At 39.1% G+C, this 20,131-nt stretch overlaps 2 protein-coding genes across 11 annotated transcripts in view; one reads left to right on the top strand and one right to left on the bottom strand.

Annotated features, from left to right (window-relative positions):
- Positions 1–686: 686 nt before the first annotated feature.
- On the top strand, positions 687–16,406 carry fhl1a (four and a half LIM domains 1a). 2 transcript variants are annotated; one of them, XM_044364202.1, is made up of 6 exons: positions 687–782; positions 11,265–11,446; positions 12,899–13,076; positions 14,317–14,486; positions 14,695–14,881; positions 15,580–16,406. In XM_044364202.1, exons 2-6 carry the CDS (start codon positions 11,291–11,293, stop codon positions 15,732–15,734), a joined length of 846 nt encoding a protein of 281 aa, XP_044220137.1. In that variant the 5' UTR covers positions 687–782; positions 11,265–11,290; the 3' UTR covers positions 15,735–16,406. The 2 variants fall into 2 exon arrangements, with proteins under 2 accessions (XP_044220137.1, XP_044220136.1); XM_044364201.1 differs by lacking the exon at positions 687–782 and adding an exon at positions 7,746–7,838.
- The window catches only part of map7d3 (MAP7 domain containing 3), a 29,762-nt gene continuing 25,642 nt past the window's right edge, over positions 16,012–20,131 (bottom strand). For all 9 annotated transcript variants that reach the window (XM_044364191.1, XM_044364192.1, XM_044364197.1 and 6 more), the window contains 2 exons: positions 19,525–19,814; positions 16,012–19,397 (listed from right to left, as the gene is read on the bottom strand). In XM_044364191.1, coding sequence (XP_044220126.1) covers positions 19,390–19,397; positions 19,525–19,814 — 298 coding nt within the window. In that variant the 3' untranslated portion in view covers positions 16,012–19,389. The remainder of the gene's footprint in view (positions 19,398–19,524; positions 19,815–20,131) is intronic.

The raw sequence follows: 20,131 nt of genomic DNA, 5'->3' as shown, positions 1-20,131 counted from the left end.
CTTAAACACAACACATATGACCTTATAACCTAAAAACATTCCTTCATCCTTCAAGCTCTCCTTGGTTTAGAGTTAGGTGTGTATCTGTCGGTGGATAAATGGTGGATTGCAACAATCATTTCAGCCCCAGTGACACAGTTGAAATAAATGCTGACATCTGTATTACATAATCGAAACACCTTATGGGCATTTCATCATCGATTTGTTATTGTGGAGGGTCAACTCTGAGAGTTAAGCTTACAGGCTGCATGTATTTACTTTGGATTAAGAATGAGTCATCTTGATGTTATTCCTCTATTCATTACCAAAGAAGGAGACGACTGAGACCAATTCAGAAGTAGGACAAAAGTGTGTCGAGTTAACAAATGAGTCAATTTTTTTGTGAACAGCAGAAAAGCTGAAATGTTGCGTGGATAATTAATATCATAAGTGGAAATCCCTGCACGGCAGACTTGCCTCTTGAACAAAAGGTAATTGTTAAGTCTGAGCGCTCGTTGATGCAGAAAAGTTATGACTTTATTTTCTTCATGATCCCATTTGCCTCCGTTGCAGGGCCAATGAGAGTTTTACTAAGAGAGCTTGTAAATTCCTGGTTGAGGTCATTGTTTATGAGAGCTTACAGAGGTTTGGCACATATCCTGCAGTTTTTTTTTTCTTTTTTCTCTTCTGCTCCCTCTGTCTTTTAAAGCTGCGTTGCCTCCGCAGATTTTACCTCTTGGCCAAAACCACCGGACACACTGCTGGTGTCGACTGATCGGCGCTCATCTTTACGCTTCGGAGAGGTGAGTCCAAAACACAGCTTAACTAAGATTATCAAGCAGATGCCCACTTCAGTTCACCCTAGGTGATATAAAACAGCACGACAGAAGATTTTTTTGGATCAATTTACGCACAGGTGTAGTAAATGCGTAATTGCAGTTATTATCTTATGGGAAGGACGTTACGCAAATAATTTGAGTCAGTTTCGTCCTCGGGCACACAGATGGTGTATTTACTGAATATTAATGAAATAAGATAAGATTTACTTTATTCCACCCCACCATTTTGGGGTGGAATAAAGTGGTGTTGCGATGCGCAACAGGTGATGCGCTTTGTTTGTCACTGAAATGGCACGTATTTCAGATTATCTACAAATCTATATTTCCATGCAATATATTAATTTTTTTTTTATTTCTTGAAGCAAGTTAACTGTTTAACTGTCTGTCTAAGTGTCTGTGCCACTGCTATTCTTATTCCCAGGGAGAATATTTCCTTTAAAAACAAAACCCTTGTTTATAACATCCTATATTATTAAGGTGAATTATCTATATAGCTGCAGGAAGCAATATAATACCATGTAATGCAGCCAAATACAATACCCTGAAATAAATAAGCCTATTGCTGAAGTTTATGGTTTTATCTTTAATCTTTGTTGTATTGGACTGTTGCTCACTTCACTGTAATTTTTGAAACCTAACTCCCTTACACATAAAGTCTCAATATAAACTGTACAAAACAATGCAATCCAATACCACGAGGTAGTAAAAGTGATGCAGCAGTATTGGATTGGATTGCATCGTATGTACATACAGTATATTATATTAAATGGTGTGTGAAGATATTAACATCTGTATAGTGAACAGCGGTGCCCAAACACATGTGACTATAAACCCTTAAAAACATACATCAGCATACTGCCTCCTCCCTTCTGGTTTGGGCAGCTGCCAAACCAAATGCATGATGTCATTAAAGAGACCTGGAGATTCTGGTCCTCCCAGTGGCTCCAGTATGACTTCACCATCCTCCAAAACCCATAAAAACTTTTTTACTTGACTGTTTTATAATTAATAATAATAAAAAAGTTATAAATAGCCTCTTTCAACTTAAACAGACTGCTCTTTCTCCAGGGGTTTAGTTTTTTGCTGCATCTTCTAAATCACTTTTAAGACTATAACGTGTGTCTTAGAAGTATTTTTATTTTCAGTTTTTGATGTAAATGATGTAAAATCAACACAAAAGCAATTTATCATTCATTTATAGAGCCTGTAGTGTATAATTTATATCATCTTCAATGGGTCTGTTGCATGTCAGTGCCTGGGAGGTCTCCTTTCCATCAGCCCAGCAGCAGGACATTTGCCACACTGAGGCAACTGGAGGCTTTGGTGCCAGCAGTTTATTAGGCAGGGACATGCTTTTGTTGAGAAGACAGTTTCATCATTTCTTTTATCCTTGCAAATGGAGCAGAGAGAGAGAGAGAGCGAAAGAGAGAGAGAGGGTGTGCCTGAGTGTAGATGACGGAGTTGATGAAACACATGAAACAGCGCTTTCACCAGCCCAGCGCACTACTCCTAAATAGGCAATGCTGCTTGTTTCTCTGTGTGGGCTGAGCAAGCTGAGTAGAAGCAATATACTCACTTGCGGATGTTGAACTGCATGTCCTGTCTACTGCTGTCCTCACCCTTCTGTCCTCTTCAGCCAGACAACAAAAAAAAGCCTCAGCTGAACTGCAGTTGGTTACTTTGTGAATAAATTGAAAGAAGTCGGACAGAAAATGAGACTAAGGGGATTGAATGCCCTTTGTGAAATTTCTAAAAGAGAAGAAAGCCAATGTGTTCATGGTTTTATGCAGTGGTGGAAGTAGTTAGTATCTATACCACACGTACCACTCTGCAAGTAATAGTCCTGAATTCAAAATGCATAGGAAACATACACATGTATTATCAACATCAAAAGTACTCATTATGCAAAATGGCCCCACACAGAGTGTTAATATTACAAATGCATTAACATGCAAGCAGCATTTTACTGTTTTAGTTTAGTAGTTGGTTGAGGTGGAGCTAATTTGCACTACTTTATACACTGTTAGGTACTTAAGTCTATAACAAATGGTCATATTTTAGAGGCCGATCATGTGTTTTGTATTTAAAATTATCCTGCAAAATTACTGTAGCTGTCAGACAACTAGAGTAAAGTAAAAAAAAGTACATTTCCCTCTGAAATGTAGTGATGTAGAGGTATAAAATAGCATAAAATTGAAATCCTCAAGTGATTTGATCTGCTTGATTGCTTGGATTGCACCTCATTTGTATGTCACTTTGGACAAAAGCATCTGCTATGTAAAGCATCTAAATGTAAAGAGAAAGTACCTCAAGGTTGTACTTAATTACAGTACTTGAGTATACTGTATGTACTTAGTTACTTTCCACCACTGATTTTATGAGTGCTTTAAAATTACTACCACTATTTTATAATAAAACTACTCAAGCTCAACTAACCAGAGCAAGAAATGATATCACACAACCAAGACTTGATAATTTAGGTAGGAGAATGAAGGCAGAGGGATTAAAAATGCTGTCCTTCCATCTTTTAATCATTTTTATATACAAACTGAAAGTCTAATGTGGTATCACTATGACGTTTTGAGGGTTGAGTAATGTAAATCTTGACCTATAATCCTCAAATGTGACAGACTGAAATGCTTTGTCCATCAAGAACATGTTTTGTGATGTTTCATGTCTCTTTTCTGAAATACTGAACCCATAGTCATGATTACAGTTGCTTGACACATCAGCAGAAGGGAATGAGAAGCCTGAATCATGTGAGACCAATGAGAGCTGAAGTGAAGGCTTTATCTGACTGTACTTGTGTGTGTGAGTGTGTGTGTGTGTGTTAGCAACATTTCTATCCAAGACATATCCTTTGGACAGTAGTGTTACTGTGTTGATAGAGTTCCCCTCATGGCCTTTTGTCTACACTTATTTGACCTCAGTGTGTCTGGGTCTTGCAGCCACACCCTGATTTCTTAAGCTGCTCGGTGGTCTTATGTCCATGTTGTAACACAGCTCAGTGTGTTCACAGATGAGAGTGTGTGTCTGTGCTGTTGTCTTGTTGCTGTGTTTTTCTGTGTGTGCATGGTGAGTCATTGTTCCCCTGACAGAGATAGTGTGGCTCAGTCTGTCATTGGTCTGTCTGCTCACTAACCAGATATGGAGGGTGACTGAGACACATGGATGTCCAGGGCGAGAGGTCATGTTGAGAAATGAGCTCTCAGACACACACTGGCTGGTCTTTTGTTGCTGTTGGTAACAGTGAGGAGAGGGTGGCTGCTTGTTCCAGTCATACTGAGCCATTTGATCTCATTTATTCAGGAAGTACAGGCCAGATTTCCTGTTTTTCTGTGACGCCAAACCGCAAATCTACCACTTAGGGAGGTGATAGGTGATAGGACTGTAGCCAAGAGGCAACACCTAATGAAAAATGTATAATATGCATTGCATGTCATGATAGAATGTGTTTCAAAGGCACACACTGCATGTGTGAGAGTGTATCACTGTTTATTTCCATTAGTGGCAATTTAGAGCCTTTTGTATCAAAATGGAGAAATGGAAAATTAGTTGCATTACTAGCAACGTAATAATCGTGGTTATCTCATTTGGAAAAAATATATATTTATAGTTTTGTTTATTGAAACCAGATGTACATACTTTATGTTAGTGCTGAACAGAAAGAACACAAAGAGAATCTATAAACAAACATGTTCTGCAGCTTAAAAAGCTAATTTAACAGCTTGTATTTAAACAAGAAGTGTTAAAGTGTTAATTACAACAGCTCGTCAGGCAAACTTTATCATTGGCAAGTTTTCACTGACTTTGTGATTCCATCGTTAGACTTTTGGTGTTGTTCATATTAAATTTCAAAGCAGGAAACATGTTTTTTTCTGATAAAGTAAATGACTCTTGAATGCAGCACAAGAAAGCCTTACCAAGAAGACCAAAGATAATGCAATATATTGCCCATATTTGGTATCAGTGGATATATTCGGTTTCATGTGCCACCTTGCATGCTGCAAAGTAAATACATTGTCAACAAAACTCCTCAGGAAACACTTGCACTAATATGTTATTTGGCTACTACAGGGTAGATGATAATGATAGTATTCTCCCATTTTCAAGCTACCTGCTTAAAAACCTAGATCCTTCACATATAAAGTCTATGACATAGACCAAGAAGATGCAAGTAAGAAATGTTTCAGATCACGAAAACATGTCAGTTTTGCTTGCAGAGAGTTTTTTTCCCCTGAAGAACATTAATTGTTCATTCATCTATAAATCTGTTTCACATATGGGATGTTCAATGTTTTCATCTTGCACATTTTGAAATATATAACTTTTATGGTCAAGAATTTTGCTCCATTTGGTTCCACTAACACTTGGCTAAATTGACTGACAGAAAATTAAGATGTTTGTGTTAAACAAGTGTGTAAAATGTCACTTTCAAGTCAAAAGCTCAGGCTTCAGCCTGTTCTCAATGCTTCATTTGCAAAGTTACATCTCCATCAAACTGACATCAGATTGTTCGCACATTCCCACAAACGGCTGTCTGTTCTGTAGCCTTTGTTGCACATTTGCAAGTTTGTTCCACGTGTTTTTTGCGTTGTCTACTCACATATTTCAGATCAGATTCGGGCTGGAACATTTAGGGATGTATTTGGGAAGTTTATATTTCAAGTAAACAGTGAGAAGAAGAAGGGAAATCCGACTACTACTGTTTGTTTATGTAGCCTCTGGACCTGGAAGCTAACCAACCAGAACAGAGTGGGCTCATCAGGAGGGGGGCCTTAAAGAGACAGGAGCTAAAACGGCCTGTTTCAGACAGAGGCTGAACTGATGGGCTGCATAAAGGACCAGTATAAGATAAATAAGGTGTTTTTTGAATTGTAAATCATGCAAAGATATTACAGTACAGCCCCAGAATATAAATATAGACCTGGAAATATGCATGATATGTCCTTTTTAACACAGGGGATTATGTACTGGGCAATTCATGTTGACCATATTAGACCACAATTATATTGGTCCAACTCTGTAGACAACATTTCATGCTCATAGTATTTGTTCTATTCATCATTGTTGTCATAATCATCATTATTCCATCTGTCAACACTTAGATTAGATATAGTTTTGTCATTGGTTCAGTCTTCTGCCCCACCTCTGACTGTCAAAATCCTCATTAAACACTTTGAGGAACCAGAAAATCCATAATAACAAGAATAAAGACACAAAGTCTGAAAGATGTGAAATGGGGGGAGAGTTGATTACTTAATTTCTGATTAGGGTTTAAACAATTTGAAACAAAGAGAACAATTTGACTTTAATCAGGTGTGTAAAGAAATAGAGCAGGAAGACCAGATTTCCTGATGAAACACACAGCAGATCTTCTACGAGGGAGGCTTCTGTAGGCTTTGAGTCATGGCGCCTTCTTGGTCATTAATTACTCTTTGTGGGTTTAGGATAATTGGATGAGAGATTATAAAAGGGGTCAAACGTAATGCTGTGTTCTATGGTAATGGACCAAATCAAATCAATAATTACAACCAGATGCCCGAGTACAAACACACACAGAGATACAGATACACAGATAGCTCAGTGCATTGATTTGTTTTGTGTCTGATATATGAAATAGTTTATTCAATATAGTTAAGAAATGAGTCTATCCTTTTAAATTGGATATATTATGGTTCCTCCTGCTGATGTAAGTGATTTTAGCAAGAGTCTAACCTTCTACTGTAATTTACTTTATGCCTCACCAGTTTCCTCTCATTCTCATAATGATCCCGTATTTCTTTATTCAAGGTTGTCTGACTCTAGACGCCTAAAACAATCAGAATAAAGTGCCATCTGTGGTGCCACATTTACTCTACTGCAGAATAGATAATGATGATCATCATCATCATGATAGTTACTGTTGTGTTAATACACAATATATACTTAAAAATGTTGAACTCAAACTAAAGGGCCACTCCTCCAATTTTAAACATTCAGTTTAGTCTTCTTTGGCTCTGATGGAGCTTTCCAAAGGTTGAAAAAATAACGTCTAGTGATGTCATCAGGGTTATCAAGGCCACTAAAAAACACGGGTTAGGGTGAGGATTTTTTCCTTCTTGTTCCTTCCTGCAGAATGATGTATGTGCAGAGTTTGACACTAGACGGCTGTTTTCACATTCATCTCCTGAAGGTGGAAATTTTTTCTCTGTGCTCACCAAAAATCTCCATTAATTAGGTGGTATAGTTTCAAGAGAATCTGTGTGTACATATATCATCTTTACTACATACTGTATTTTCTTTACTAATACCTGCGACACAGTATTATTATATAGAAGAATTCATCACTGACAACAAACTGTCTTTCTTTTTTCTCCTATTCAAAATATTCTTCTCTGGCTTGCTTTATAGTTTCGTTTTTAACATACGTCTTATCTTTTGGGAAAGTTGACATATAGTTTTTCACATACAGTATATGCATACACACATAGACAAGAACATATAAGAAGAGACTTATATAACACTCCACATTGTCCCTCCTCAGTTCAGTCAATGATATCAACTAGCTCCTCTTGTGAGTCATCCCTTTGAGTTATGATGTTAAGTGATCCAGTATGTCATCTGTACATGTTCTGAACAGTCTAACAAAATATTTTATGTCAGTGCATTGGGAGTATCTATTATCCCTCATGGCCATCAGTCAAAATCTTCAGACTGTTTCTTTCTTTTTTTTTACTTTCTGATGTTACAGCAGTGGAATCCAATCTATCACCTAATCTACTGTGTCCCCTCTCTCATCCGCTCGATTCTCTGATGCATACCCTAAAAAGGAATGGAGGGGCGAAGGTTGGATTTGGACATGGAGTTGGGGGTGTGTACAGGTCACAGAGGGGTATATACAGCCCCCCATAACTTAACGAGGCATATGGTCTCTGGGTTTGACCCTCTGTGGATGCTATTGTCTCCTCCTGTCCTTGTGTTGCTTTCTTTTCTGCTCTTCCTCCTGACTGGAACCAAACATGACTTTCAGACACTCAGGTACGGATGCTAAAAAAGTGAGGTTAAATGATGCTCCATGATTGGATTTGATACCTTGTAATCAGGTGAAAGTTGTAAAACCTGTGTACTATTGGCGTGCCTTTTTTCAAAGCTCAGGGAGAATTTGGCATAGATTTAAAACAAAAAGCAACAGGTAGCCAGTGTAGCAAACCCAGGATTGGTGAAATGTGATCATGTTTCCTAGACCGAGTTAAAATCCTGGCAGCAGAGTTTTTGAGCTGGAGGAAAGAGAGGGATTTTTTGCTGATGCCAGACAGCAGGGAATTACAGTACTCCAATAGACTGGTTATGAAAGCATGAATGACAGTTTCCAGATTTCTGGCAGAAAGAAATGGTCTAATCCTTGAAATGTTTCTGAGATGACAAAAGCAGCATTGAACCATTGAATTACATGTTTTTCTAGGCTGAAGTTTTGATCAAAAAAGACACCAATATTTCTGCAATGCTGAGTTATTGAATGAGATAGTGAACAAAGACTGTTCATGTTGGGTTGTTTGTACTGTCTTGACCTATAATTAATATCTCTGGCTTATCAGTGTTTAGCTGCAGGAAATTTTGTGACATCCACTTGTGGATGTCATGCAGACAGGTTAGCGGGTTGACATTGTTCTGAAAGTTGTTTTCAGGGTCACAGTTTAGATAGATCTCAGTATCATCTGCGTAAAAATGGAAACTGATGCCCCTGGGCACCTCGCAGTGAACACCCATTGTAGGACCTGGAATCAGTGATACCAATACAGAAACGTCTGTCTTCTTGAGAGGGCCTGAATCATTTCAGAGCAGTGCCACTAATACCAGCCCGGTTTTCAAGATGGTCCAAGAGGATATCATGGTCAGTGGTTTCGCTTAGGTCCAGGAGAACACGAATGGATTTATGGTCAGCATCAGCTGACAGGAATCTCTTTCAGTATTATGTTTTTTTCTAAGAGTACCCACACACTAAATCAAAGCTCCCTTCAATTTTATTTGCAACGTTTCGAACAACTGCAAGTCTTCCTCAAGCAAACAGATGTAACAATATAATCTAAGCTCAAAGGTCCATTCAGCTTTTTGAAGCTTTTTGTTGATGTTTTGTTGATGCCTCTCCAGTAAAATGAATTGTGGCAACGCTTGAATGCATGAGTCTAAAATCCCTTTCTCTGGTGGGATGCAGCTGTTTAATTATTATATCCTAAATTTTAGTCCATTATACTGTGTTATTTTGATGCACTTCCTTTTAATTTAGGTAAAAATTAAATCACAAAGTGATTTTTTTAAACACAGACATTTTTTTAATGAGCACTTAAATTTGTGGGAGTATTTATTCGTAGATGACCTAAAAGCTGATTAATGCCTTTCTTTTTACAGTATGAATAATTTGGAATTTCTGGAACCAACAATTGAAACTTCTACTGTGGTCAAATAAATGACAAATTAACTAATGATTCATGTAAATGAATAATTACATCATATCATAAAAAATATCATTCTTGTAGTAGAAATGTATATATGTGTCTAATATTTGTAGCGTCCTTCCATTTCTAATTTCATGATGCATATTGGATGATTGAAGAACATCTTGTCTTATTTTGTTGTAATACTGATTTTTCATTCTTTCTTTCGTGCATAACACTATAATAACAGGATGTGATGGTGTTAAAATGACCTGAGTTTGTAGGAGGTCTATTTTTAAGATGACACACTGTCATTACCAAGGTGGCAGAGAATGGAAAATTTCGACACTGTGTTTGCTTCTGTTTGTAGCTGCTGGTTGGCTGATATACTGTAGGTCACTCTGTCTTTGATCCAGTCTATCTCACACCACTCTGACTCACCGCTCAAACTGGTCCCTAACTGACCTTTCTGGCTTAAGAGGACTCCTCCTCCAAGGGACCACAGTAGCAGACTCGCCTCTCCTTCCACAGCTTAGCAACGGTACATACCATGCCTGTTTGACAGGGGGCAGCTGTCACACTGCTTGTAACAAAAGATTAAAGTACTGGATAAGTCTCAGCTGGAACCACAATGACTGTGTGGTCCCAGTAGTCATCACTCTGCATCCTTCTCCATTTATCCCCTCTGGAAGGTCAATGCACTTTAAATAGACACTCCATGTCTAAAATAGATCTGCCTGAGCTCAGTAATGATACCCGAGTGTTGTATGTGTGATTTGACTGTGTTGGACTGGCTTGTTTTAGTGCCATAATAGAGGTGAGAATAGGCGACGCGGGGTGTGTCAGGGCCCAGTCATAAGGCCAGCTTTTATCCCGGGAGCACAGCTGCAGATAGTTCTCTTGCTCCAAACAGTTTCCTATCTATCTGTCCATCCATCCAAACACACACGAGGAGTGCATACCGCGCTCCGGGAGGCTCATCTCTTCACATGGCTGTTGACCACATCTCACTTAAATAGATTCAGTCCCCTTTCATAAATATTTTCCTTGCTCCTATGGTTACTAGGACAAAATGCCATTCCGTCCATTGTTTCCCCCATCGCTCCTGTCGTAACCTACTGACTGGATTAAAATGATATTTGTCGCATGGAATAAATCACTTTTTCTGAAGTTCACACACTGGTCAGCTGTCCCTCAGCTCTGACGTCCTGTGGGAGAGAGAAGCTTTAGCAGCAACAGTGATGCAGATAAAGCATAATGTGTCCTCACTTCACCCTACGCACAGCTGTTCCAGGAAACTACTCAGTCTGCTCCCAGCGGATGCTGCCTGTGATGGAAGCACAGGAATGTTGATGTATGAAGGAACAAGCCAACTCAGTTTACAGTGTTTACACTAACAGCCAATAAAATGACCAGGCTAAAATGCGGACAAAGGAGAGAGGTCGGGTTCAGGGAATGAGCCAGACTAAAAATATGACCTAAGCTTTCCAGGGAAAGCTTGATAAAAAAGTCTGCAGGCATGCAGACAACAACAAGACATCTGTGGGCTGCTTTTTTTTACCTCACCCACACTTCCATCATCAGTTTGGTATGCTGTTAGAGCTGTACCTCACTGTTTCTCATATTAAGGGGAAAACAGGTAAATGTACTTCCTCCATTGCAGACTGTCCACTTTCTGCTTTGATCTGTTCTGCATTTGAGGATGTAAAGGTCAGATGTACATTAGTAGCCTTGGGTATTTACTGGTCACCAAAGTCCTGTCATTTCATATGATTTGTTGTTGATTATTTTGAAATTAAAAAAAAAAAAAAAAAAAATTGTATTTATATCAACTATCTTGTGTCTGACATGCTTCATGTATAAATTGAGTTGAGTTGCTGAATGGGATGTCTAGCTCTAGCTTGCATTGTTCATTGAAACTTGGTCATGATAAAAAAGGCAACACTGTCCCCATCTGGTGTTTAATGGAAAACCTCCAGCCTTGTAGAAGCTCAGTATTACCACTGTCTGACAGTCTTGTGTGTTTTTACAGGTCCCCGGAGTTATCTTACCTCCACCATGACTGATCGCTTCGACTGCTACTACTGCCGTGACAACCTGCACGGGAAGAAGTATGTGAAGAAGGACGACAAGCACGTGTGCACCAAGTGTTTTGATAAGCTCTGTGCCAACACCTGCGCAGAGTGCAGACGCCCCATTGGTGCTGATTCCAAGGTGAAAACATAGTCTGTCTGAGAGTGCGATGGACAAAGAATGAATGAGTGAAGGAGGAAAAAATATAAAATATATCAACAAAAAGGACCAATGAGGTCACTCTGGTCAGTGCAGACAGATGAAATTTGTTTACCATTCAAAACATGATAAACAGAAATGTTTAATGGTGATTGTGATGATTGTAATTTCTGGATACATTTCTATTTATCGAGCTTTAAATAGTAGTTAAAGTCAATAAATTAATATTACTGTGTCATTCACTTGCTACACAAACTTACCTATTTGTACAGGACGCCATATTAAACCCACATATTGTCGAAATTTAGTCCAGTACAAATCTTTTTACATTAATTGAAGTTTCAGAACTTTTTTCGGTTTTTAGTTGTTATCCCAAGTGACTTTTTAATTTTTGTTTCTTGTGAAAATACACATCTTCACATGAGCCCTGGTGATAGCAAGTGAATATACTTTTGTACACTGATACAGATGTACACAAGTAAAAACATGTCACTAAACAAGTGTTCACAAGAAGTCATAATTAGCTCCATTTCCCTTATATTTTTCTATAGACATTAAGAATTAGAATAAATGCTTAAATGTCACATTAATGTACATGCATCTATCCATTTGTTCCTGTGACACAAAGAAAATCACAGAGAGCATGAAATTTTTACGTGAAAAACAGTAGATTTATGTCTGCTCACATGACTTTTTCTCAGCAGACATTTTAAGGTGTTGCTCATAACATTAATGATGGCTCTGTTGTATTCAAGTGTCCCAGTAAGCCATGACAGTGTGACAATGAGCTAGCATGCACAACACGAGGACCGTGAAACCAAAGCAGCTAAATGGAATTCAGCCATCATTAATTTGATCATTTACACCTGTGCTTTTGTTAAAATTTCTTCTGTTATTAAGTGCTATCCACCTTGAATTATAAAACATCTATGGATGTTATTGGGTTAATACAAAGATAACAAGAGATTAAGTAAAGGACATAAAGTGAGAATGTATCTGTGTGTGTGTGTGTGTGTGTGTGTGTGTGTGTTTCATCAGTCATCGCTTATCTGTTCAAAGTGCTCTCAGGCTTCAGCTGTTACACGGTCTGAGCTCTGTCTCTCCTCTAACAGTGGCCTCTGCTTCCAAAATCCTCTCACCACTCAGTCACAGGCAGTTAAACGTGTGAAAAAGAAGTGTCATTAGTACTAATGGGGCTTAAATACTGTACTTTATATCACATTTTCACCATCTAAGTCCCCCTAACTCCTTCATGCCTCACCACATCCCAGTTCACTTCATCTCCACTTTAATGCCTGCCACATGGGCTTGTTCTGCATTCTGGCCCCGAGCCTCAGTCCACATGATGAGTAAACAAACTCCACTTTAATGAGGTCTGCCTGAGGACTTAGTGAGGGCACCTCCGCTCACCCTTTGCTTCCTCTCTGTGTTCAGGAGCTGCACCATAAGAACCGCTACTGGCATGAGGACTGTTTCCGCTGTGCCAAGTGCTACAAGCCACTGGCCAGTGAGCCGTTCAGCGCCAGGGACGACGGCAAGATAATGTGTGGCAAGTGCGGCTCCCGGGAGGATGGAAACCGGTGCCAGGGCTGCTACAAGGTGGTCATGCCAGGTGGGTTTGCAGTTATAATCAGGGCCGGCCCTGACTGTTTAGAAAGATTTAGATTGGAGCCCCCAAAAAAGTGCAACCTCCAATTCAAGAACTTCAGATATGATATCACACTAAAATCAGTTGCCACAATGGTAACTCCAGCCCAGACAAAGTCCTCCCAGTCCAGGCCAGCTTTTAGGAATTATGGGCTGCGGGATACAATTTTTCAAATATGTCCCCACATCCACACCCACTCCAGTAGCACCACAACCACCACCCACCCTTAGCTCTAATACCAACACAGGCAATTTCAAATACATTGGCCTTGTAGTGACACTGATGGAGTCTCTAACAACCATTTCAGACACTCACGGTCAAGTTATTCTTTCTTTTCTTTCAAATTACACTGTGGCAAAAAGGCAAGTAGGAGTCAAGGTGCCATTCAATGAGTGTTGGTGGGATTGCCTGAGGTAGCACATGAAGTTTGGTGGCTGTCGTGCACAAACTGACTGAGACTGAAAAAACAAAAAGCAGTTGTTTTTTTTTCTGACATGAGGACTCCTGAACAGTTCAATATGTTCCCTGAAGAGCTCAGTTTTACTACATCTGTATCATCTTTTCAATCTCTTAGAATTCACATTAATTCATCTGCTTTGCTACTCAATATAAGCTCTGTTTTGACTTTGCTTTGATATAATTTTGCTCTATATAAAGTACTGTGTAATTTAATCAAGTGCTATATAAAGGGAGGGTATTAATATAGTTACTCCCAAGCTCCTAGAATAGCTGGCTTCATCATTTATGCCACTTATCCACTGATATCTCTAAACAAGCAGCAGCCTGCTGTTCGGTCATTATAGCCAAAACTTTGTTCAAACCCACAGAACTTTATTTAAAGTTCCTGAAGTTTGTAAAGCAGTATAGATTTAGAGAAATGCGAAAAAACTATGCACAGAACATGCAGAATATTTCCATTTGATGGAAAGATGCAGCCATAAAAACATGGAGTCTTTGTAAACATTATATCACTTAAATGAAGAGCTGGAAGAAACTGATACATAATATATATTACTGTCAGACAGTGTGGAATAAAGTGAGTTAAACAATGATTTTAAAGCTACTAACAAGGAGACAAAAGGTCAAAACTGTATGTTGAGGAATTGATTTCTATTAATTTCTAGCCCAGATGGTTATTTTGATCCCATCCACACCAACTCAAAGCCACACACTTCAACACATTTTGTTTGTGTGTGTGTTTCAGGATCCCAGAACGTGGAGTACAAGAACAAGTTGTGGCACGAGGAATGCTTCACCTGCTTTGATTGCAAGCAGCCAATCCGCACACAGAGCTTCCTGGCCAAGGGTGATGATATCTACTGTGTCCCCTGCCATGACAAGAAGTTTGCCAAGAAATGCTTCCACTGCAAGCAGGTACAAACACTGATTGTATCGTTAATGTATTTCATGTTTTTTGTGTGTGTTATTTAGTGTGCATGTTAATACACAATAGAGTTTGAAATTGTGAATATAATCTATGTAAAATAAAACTAAAGGTGCTATAGGTAGGTTACTTTACCTGTTACATCAGAATGAATGATCTTCCAGTATCATGATCAAAGGATTCCTCTGCTCCTCTAAGGCCATCACCTCCGGAGGGATCAGCTACCAGGACCAGCCCTGGCACTCTGAGTGTTTCGTGTGCCAAACCTGCCGTAAGCCTCTGGCGGGAGCTCGCTTCACCTCCCATGAGACCGGATTTTACTGTGTGGACTGCTACAAGACTGATGTGGCCAAGAAGTGCCATGGCTGCAAGAACCCTATCACAGGTCAGGCCCAGCACACACAGATGTTCCTGAGTGTTTGAGTATTGAGTTGCAAACACACTGGGATTGTCTTGAGTGTACACAATGGGAGGATTAATGGAAAAATCTGCCACCAAAAACATTGAACACTTTCTTCTTTCAGCATAATTATAGAGACAGTTCATGTCCATAGAGGAGGCAGAGAGGCCAGTTTCTCCACTGACAGATGACTCAATATACCATGATGCAATAGGGCCACAAGGAAGAGCTGTAACTGACAGATTGATGATATACTATAATGAGACATTTTATCAATGTGATTCACAGCAGAGAAATTGGATTGTTTTTCTAATTCATTTTCTACCTGCCCCTTTTAAGTTTATTTTATACTTTGGTTAGACAAAGTCTGGGTTTGAGATACACGTTTGAAAAGCAATTTTACTTTTTCTGACAGCCATCGTACCAAACATTCTGTATACACTAAAGTGCAGAGATAGTTCACAGCATCATATTTGATCCACACACTGGAATTCAAACCTTAATTAAATATACCGACAAAGCCTTAAAAAAGAGCTTAAATTCCAGATTTAAGATCTCAAATTCTTCATCATTAAAGCTGAAACTGTGCTGAATGTTAGGACAGTTTGGAAGAATTGTTTGAATATCACTTCAGTCTCTGTCTCTTGTGCTGCTGACTGACAGAAGTCCCTCTGTCTCTGCAGGATTCGGCCATGGCACCAATGTGGTGAACTACGAGGGATACTCCTGGCATGAGTATTGCTTCAACTGCAAGAAGTGCTGCCTCTCCTTGGCCAATAAGCGCTTCGTCATCACTGGAGATCATATCCACTGCCCTGACTGTGCTAAGAAACTGTGAGCTGCACAGTCACCTGTGCAGAGGTTTTAAAATTTAAAGTGGAATTACACCAAAACTGACTTTTTGACTGTTACTTTTCAAAAGAACATTTTCTCATAAAAATGTTTGAGTGATGAATTAGAGGCCTTGAAATATTAGAAATGTAATTCCAGCTTCTGAAATAGCATAAAAAAGTCAAAACAGTCAATTTTGGTGAAACGTCTCTTTATGAAGATGAAAGACTAGAGGCTATTTCAACTAAATATGCATTAGCTTGACTCATTTTTCTTCATATATGTAAATGCAACATGTGTCAGTGTCAGGGTTTGATACTACCATGCAAACAGAATTCCTTAATAGGGATTATGATATGCACTATTAGTCTAGTCTAATTCAGGATTCTGTGCAAAAGCCTTTTCAGTGCCTTACTGGAATCTAGAGGGAATGATTTGCTTTTTACATTTGCACTGCTGCTCATACATATCAGCTTTGATTAATAGTCTGTTACATCTCTGAATATTTGAATAGATTATGAGATCTTTATTAATGTTTAGAGTGAATTTGAAATATAAATTAGATTTTTTCAGACTGATGCTGCAATATAAACTGCTGAAATATAAACTGCTCATGTATTCAAGACTTTTTGGGTGAAGGTCAATGCAAAACAAAAATAAACGAGGAAGTGATCTGAAAGTCTCTTATTTCTCTACAGGAAGAAATTAGCAACATTGCAATATTTTCGCAAGACTTTATTGTTTAACAGTTTGTATCATCTCAGTACACTTTAGATATATTTACAGTACAAATTTTATTTGTGGACAGGGTGTTGTTAAGTTTGTAAATCTTTCCAGAGAAATTTCATATTCATATTCACAAAGTTGCCCTGGTTGGGTAGACTGATTGTCGAGGCCGAGGTAAGGACAAGCTTTCTTAGTTAACAGTGATACAATAAAAATACTAAATCTCAATCTAAGGCACCGTGCTATCCTATTGTTATAGACGTCGTCGAGGACTCAAGCCCTCAGAGATGCAGCAGGACCTGGAATAGATACAGTATCTGTTCAAGCAGCAGCTACAACAGCCCCCCCAGCAGGTGCTGCTCATGAGAGCACCCTCTCTACTCACAAGCCTCCAAGAGTTAGGGAGTAGGAAAGGTTTGGGGGGAGTTTGGATATAGGCAAGTTTTGGGTTATGAGTGATACTTCTAAAAACATCAGACATCACACAACTCTCCTACGAGTCTGTACAGTAAAGCTACTCCTCAGTAACCATTAGCAAGTCTTTAAACATAGCAAGTAATTTGTGACAGTGCAAAGTGTCTCATGTTTCCTGGATGAATAATGTATGAAAGCTAAAAGCGGGCAGCTCTGAGCAGACGTGGTAAATAATGAAGGACGGTTTATTGAGTCTGTTACATTCTTTGAGCTTATTAATCAAAGCAAAGATCTAAAGCCCCTAGTCTTTATGTACAACGCCATTTTAGTTAGCAAGAGGGTGTGAAAGCCAGCAAAAAACAAGGCAAAAATCAAGGTCCTCAAACCTCTTGCTTGGACTATTCAAGCATAGGGAATTTCAAGATTTCAATGCAGCTCATGGAAAAACCGGAACAGGGAAAACAATATGCAAAACAATCTGAGCCATGTCACATCTTGTCGCCGTCTCGGTTCATATTGCTGGATGTCCGCCGCTTCGTATTACAAAGCAGAATGGTTGCAAACTGAGCTGGTGTGCCTACTGTAACTGTCCAACATCCCAAATCCTATAAAAATGTTTGGATGACATTAAAAGCATCGTAGTAATGTACAGCAACAACTCTTATCATGGGTCAGACATGTTGCTGAGGGCTCCAACAGACCACTCTCCATCCAAATGTTAGTTAGTTTAGTCTCTGTGAGGCAGTATTCAGAACTGACGCTTAGGGAAGTAGGACTGAAAACTCTTAATAAACATACACACAAATACACACATTGAATGCTGGGAAACATATAGTGGGTCCCCACTTGGCCCCTTGTTTAGCAGAGCTCTTGTGGAAGAGGGCTTTCTGTAAATGCTGGGTTTCGAGGCTGCCCAAACCTAACCTGACTACCCTGGCGCAGGGCACGTGTCGAACAGAAACCTAACTTATAGCACAGTCACATACACAGAGACTTCAATCATCCACATCCTGACACCATTCCATCCTAAACATGGCTTTGTTTGCCTAATACTGATTATATACACAATACAATAACACTTAAATATATGTAGAAATGTATTTTCATATATAAACAAATAGCCAGATTTTATATTATAAAAAATAGTTGAAATGCATTTTGTCAGATGTAGCAGCTAGTATGTTGGGGATTTTAGAGAAGGTTAGTGGGTAATTAATAAAAGAGCCACACAGACAGAAGGATGGATGACTAAGTGTGGATGTGTCAGTAAAAGCTTCTGTTAAAACCAGATTCTTCAAAACCTGGTTTCTAATTTCAGCGAGGGTGAACTCTGGGCATCACAACAGAACTGCTCAACATTTAAGTTCAGTATCATAAGAAGCTCAGAAGCAGCTATGAATTAATTACGTTAGTATTTAACAGGTATGGTTATTTAGTGGTGTGGAACAGATGCGGCCTCGTCTTTAACTGGATGTAACAAACAATCTGATGTAAATTACAGCGTTGTTGTTAGTAGTAGAGTCTATATACATATGTAAAAAATGACAAAACCTAAATGAACCATGAGTCCTTAATTAACAAACTGCTGAAACTTCACTGAACATATGAATTCATTACAGTGTTGTCATGAATCCCAGCACTTTTCAGTTTCAGATGTAACAGTAAGAGTTGTGCTTGTAAAGCCCTCTAGTGGCCAAGGAAGGAAACACAAGGTGTCACGCATGAACAAAAGGGGCTTGAAAGGACAAAGCTCTGTGAAGTGAAGTATGAATACAGAATCTCCCCACTGTAAGCACATGACGGGAGATTGCTAAACTGTGCGTGTGTGAGCTTCAGCTCAAGCAATTTAGTATATATTCACACTTATAAATTGGAAGTTAAGGCCATATTGCTGGATGCTGCAAAAAGCAGCCAGTCAAGTAAATTTAGATGAATCACATGCTAAATGTGGGGATGTTAACTCCCCCAACCCTTCCATAAACTCACGATATTAACCTCATATTCAATTCACATAGCCTGATGTGCATGTGTCCTGGAATATTTTCATACAAGAGGAAAAAAAAACAACCTAAACATATGATAACAATAATTACAATAACAAAGAAGCCAAAATTAATAAATTACAACAATGCACCCCTGACAAACACAAAACTCTTAAAAAACATTATTGAAATTGGACATGACATAGAAAAAAAAAATCTGAAGAAGAACTAGACACAAGAGGAAGAGGAAAGAGACCTGAAGCAAGCACATTGAAGGAATATATGGAATTTCCCTGAAGCGTCTTTTTTTTTTTTTTTTAATTATATATACTTTCATAAAATCTTTTCCTCATCATGTAGGGTGCAAATTTAGCACTTAGGGTGGTCTTTCCGCTTCACCTTGTGCTCCTCCCTCTGGAATAGGTGGAGGAGAAAGAGGAGGAAGCTGCTTGAAACTGGTAGAGAACTTTTTAAGGAGCTCAGCTGGACAGGAACTTTAGGAGTGCAACAGGAAGAGGCTTCTCAGCGATGGCTGCAGCATCAAATCTCTACAGAGACACATGAGGACAAATGTTCATGACCATTTTGAAGAAAAGACAATTTTGTAAAAAGGTGAAAAAGAGTTAAGTATATCTGGGTAAAGTAATGACATAGAGAACTACAGCGACTCCTCACCTGACAGGGTTTCTATGGGTTGGTTCGAGGAATGCAGGGTGTTGACTGGGGTTCCCTTGTCCTCGAAGGCTACCCTAGTCCCCTCTGAGCCATCACAGTTGATCAAGACCTGGTTGCAGTCCTCCGTCTCGATAAGGGGCCGAGTCTTTGAGTGGACATTGAGGTCAATGAGTTCCTCGAAGCTCCACTGGTTGGCCTTACCGTTGAGGCTTGAGACTAGCCCCACCTTGGCGGAGTCCTGCTCGTTCATGAATTCCGAACCCTCCACAAGGCGACCCTTAGGTACTGGGCTGAAGAGGGGAGGGTGAAAGAGGTAGTGAACAAAGTGAGTACACACAACATAACTTTTTCAGAGTGAAAGATATAGCAGTGATTACATGGTGACAAAAAGACGGTCAGGATAACAGGTGGACAGACAGGATAAGGCAATTATTATTCTATATTTTTCTTGTTGTTACCAAATACCATGAAAAGTCAAAACCCAGCAATTTAATAGTCTGTCTCTCAGTACTTTTTAAATTCCCTATCCTGTCTGTGGCACCCAGCCCAACCTAAGCCCATGTATACCTACTGAAGATATAAATATTTAAAAACAGTAAAAACAATT

This window comes from Thunnus albacares, chromosome 10 (genome assembly GCF_914725855.1).
Source record: "Thunnus albacares chromosome 10, fThuAlb1.1, whole genome shotgun sequence".
In the NCBI taxonomy this organism is placed as follows: domain Eukaryota; kingdom Metazoa; phylum Chordata; class Actinopteri; order Scombriformes; family Scombridae; genus Thunnus; species Thunnus albacares.
Note: the sequence above shows the minus strand (reverse complement) of the source record. Positions and strands in the feature narration are given on the sequence as shown.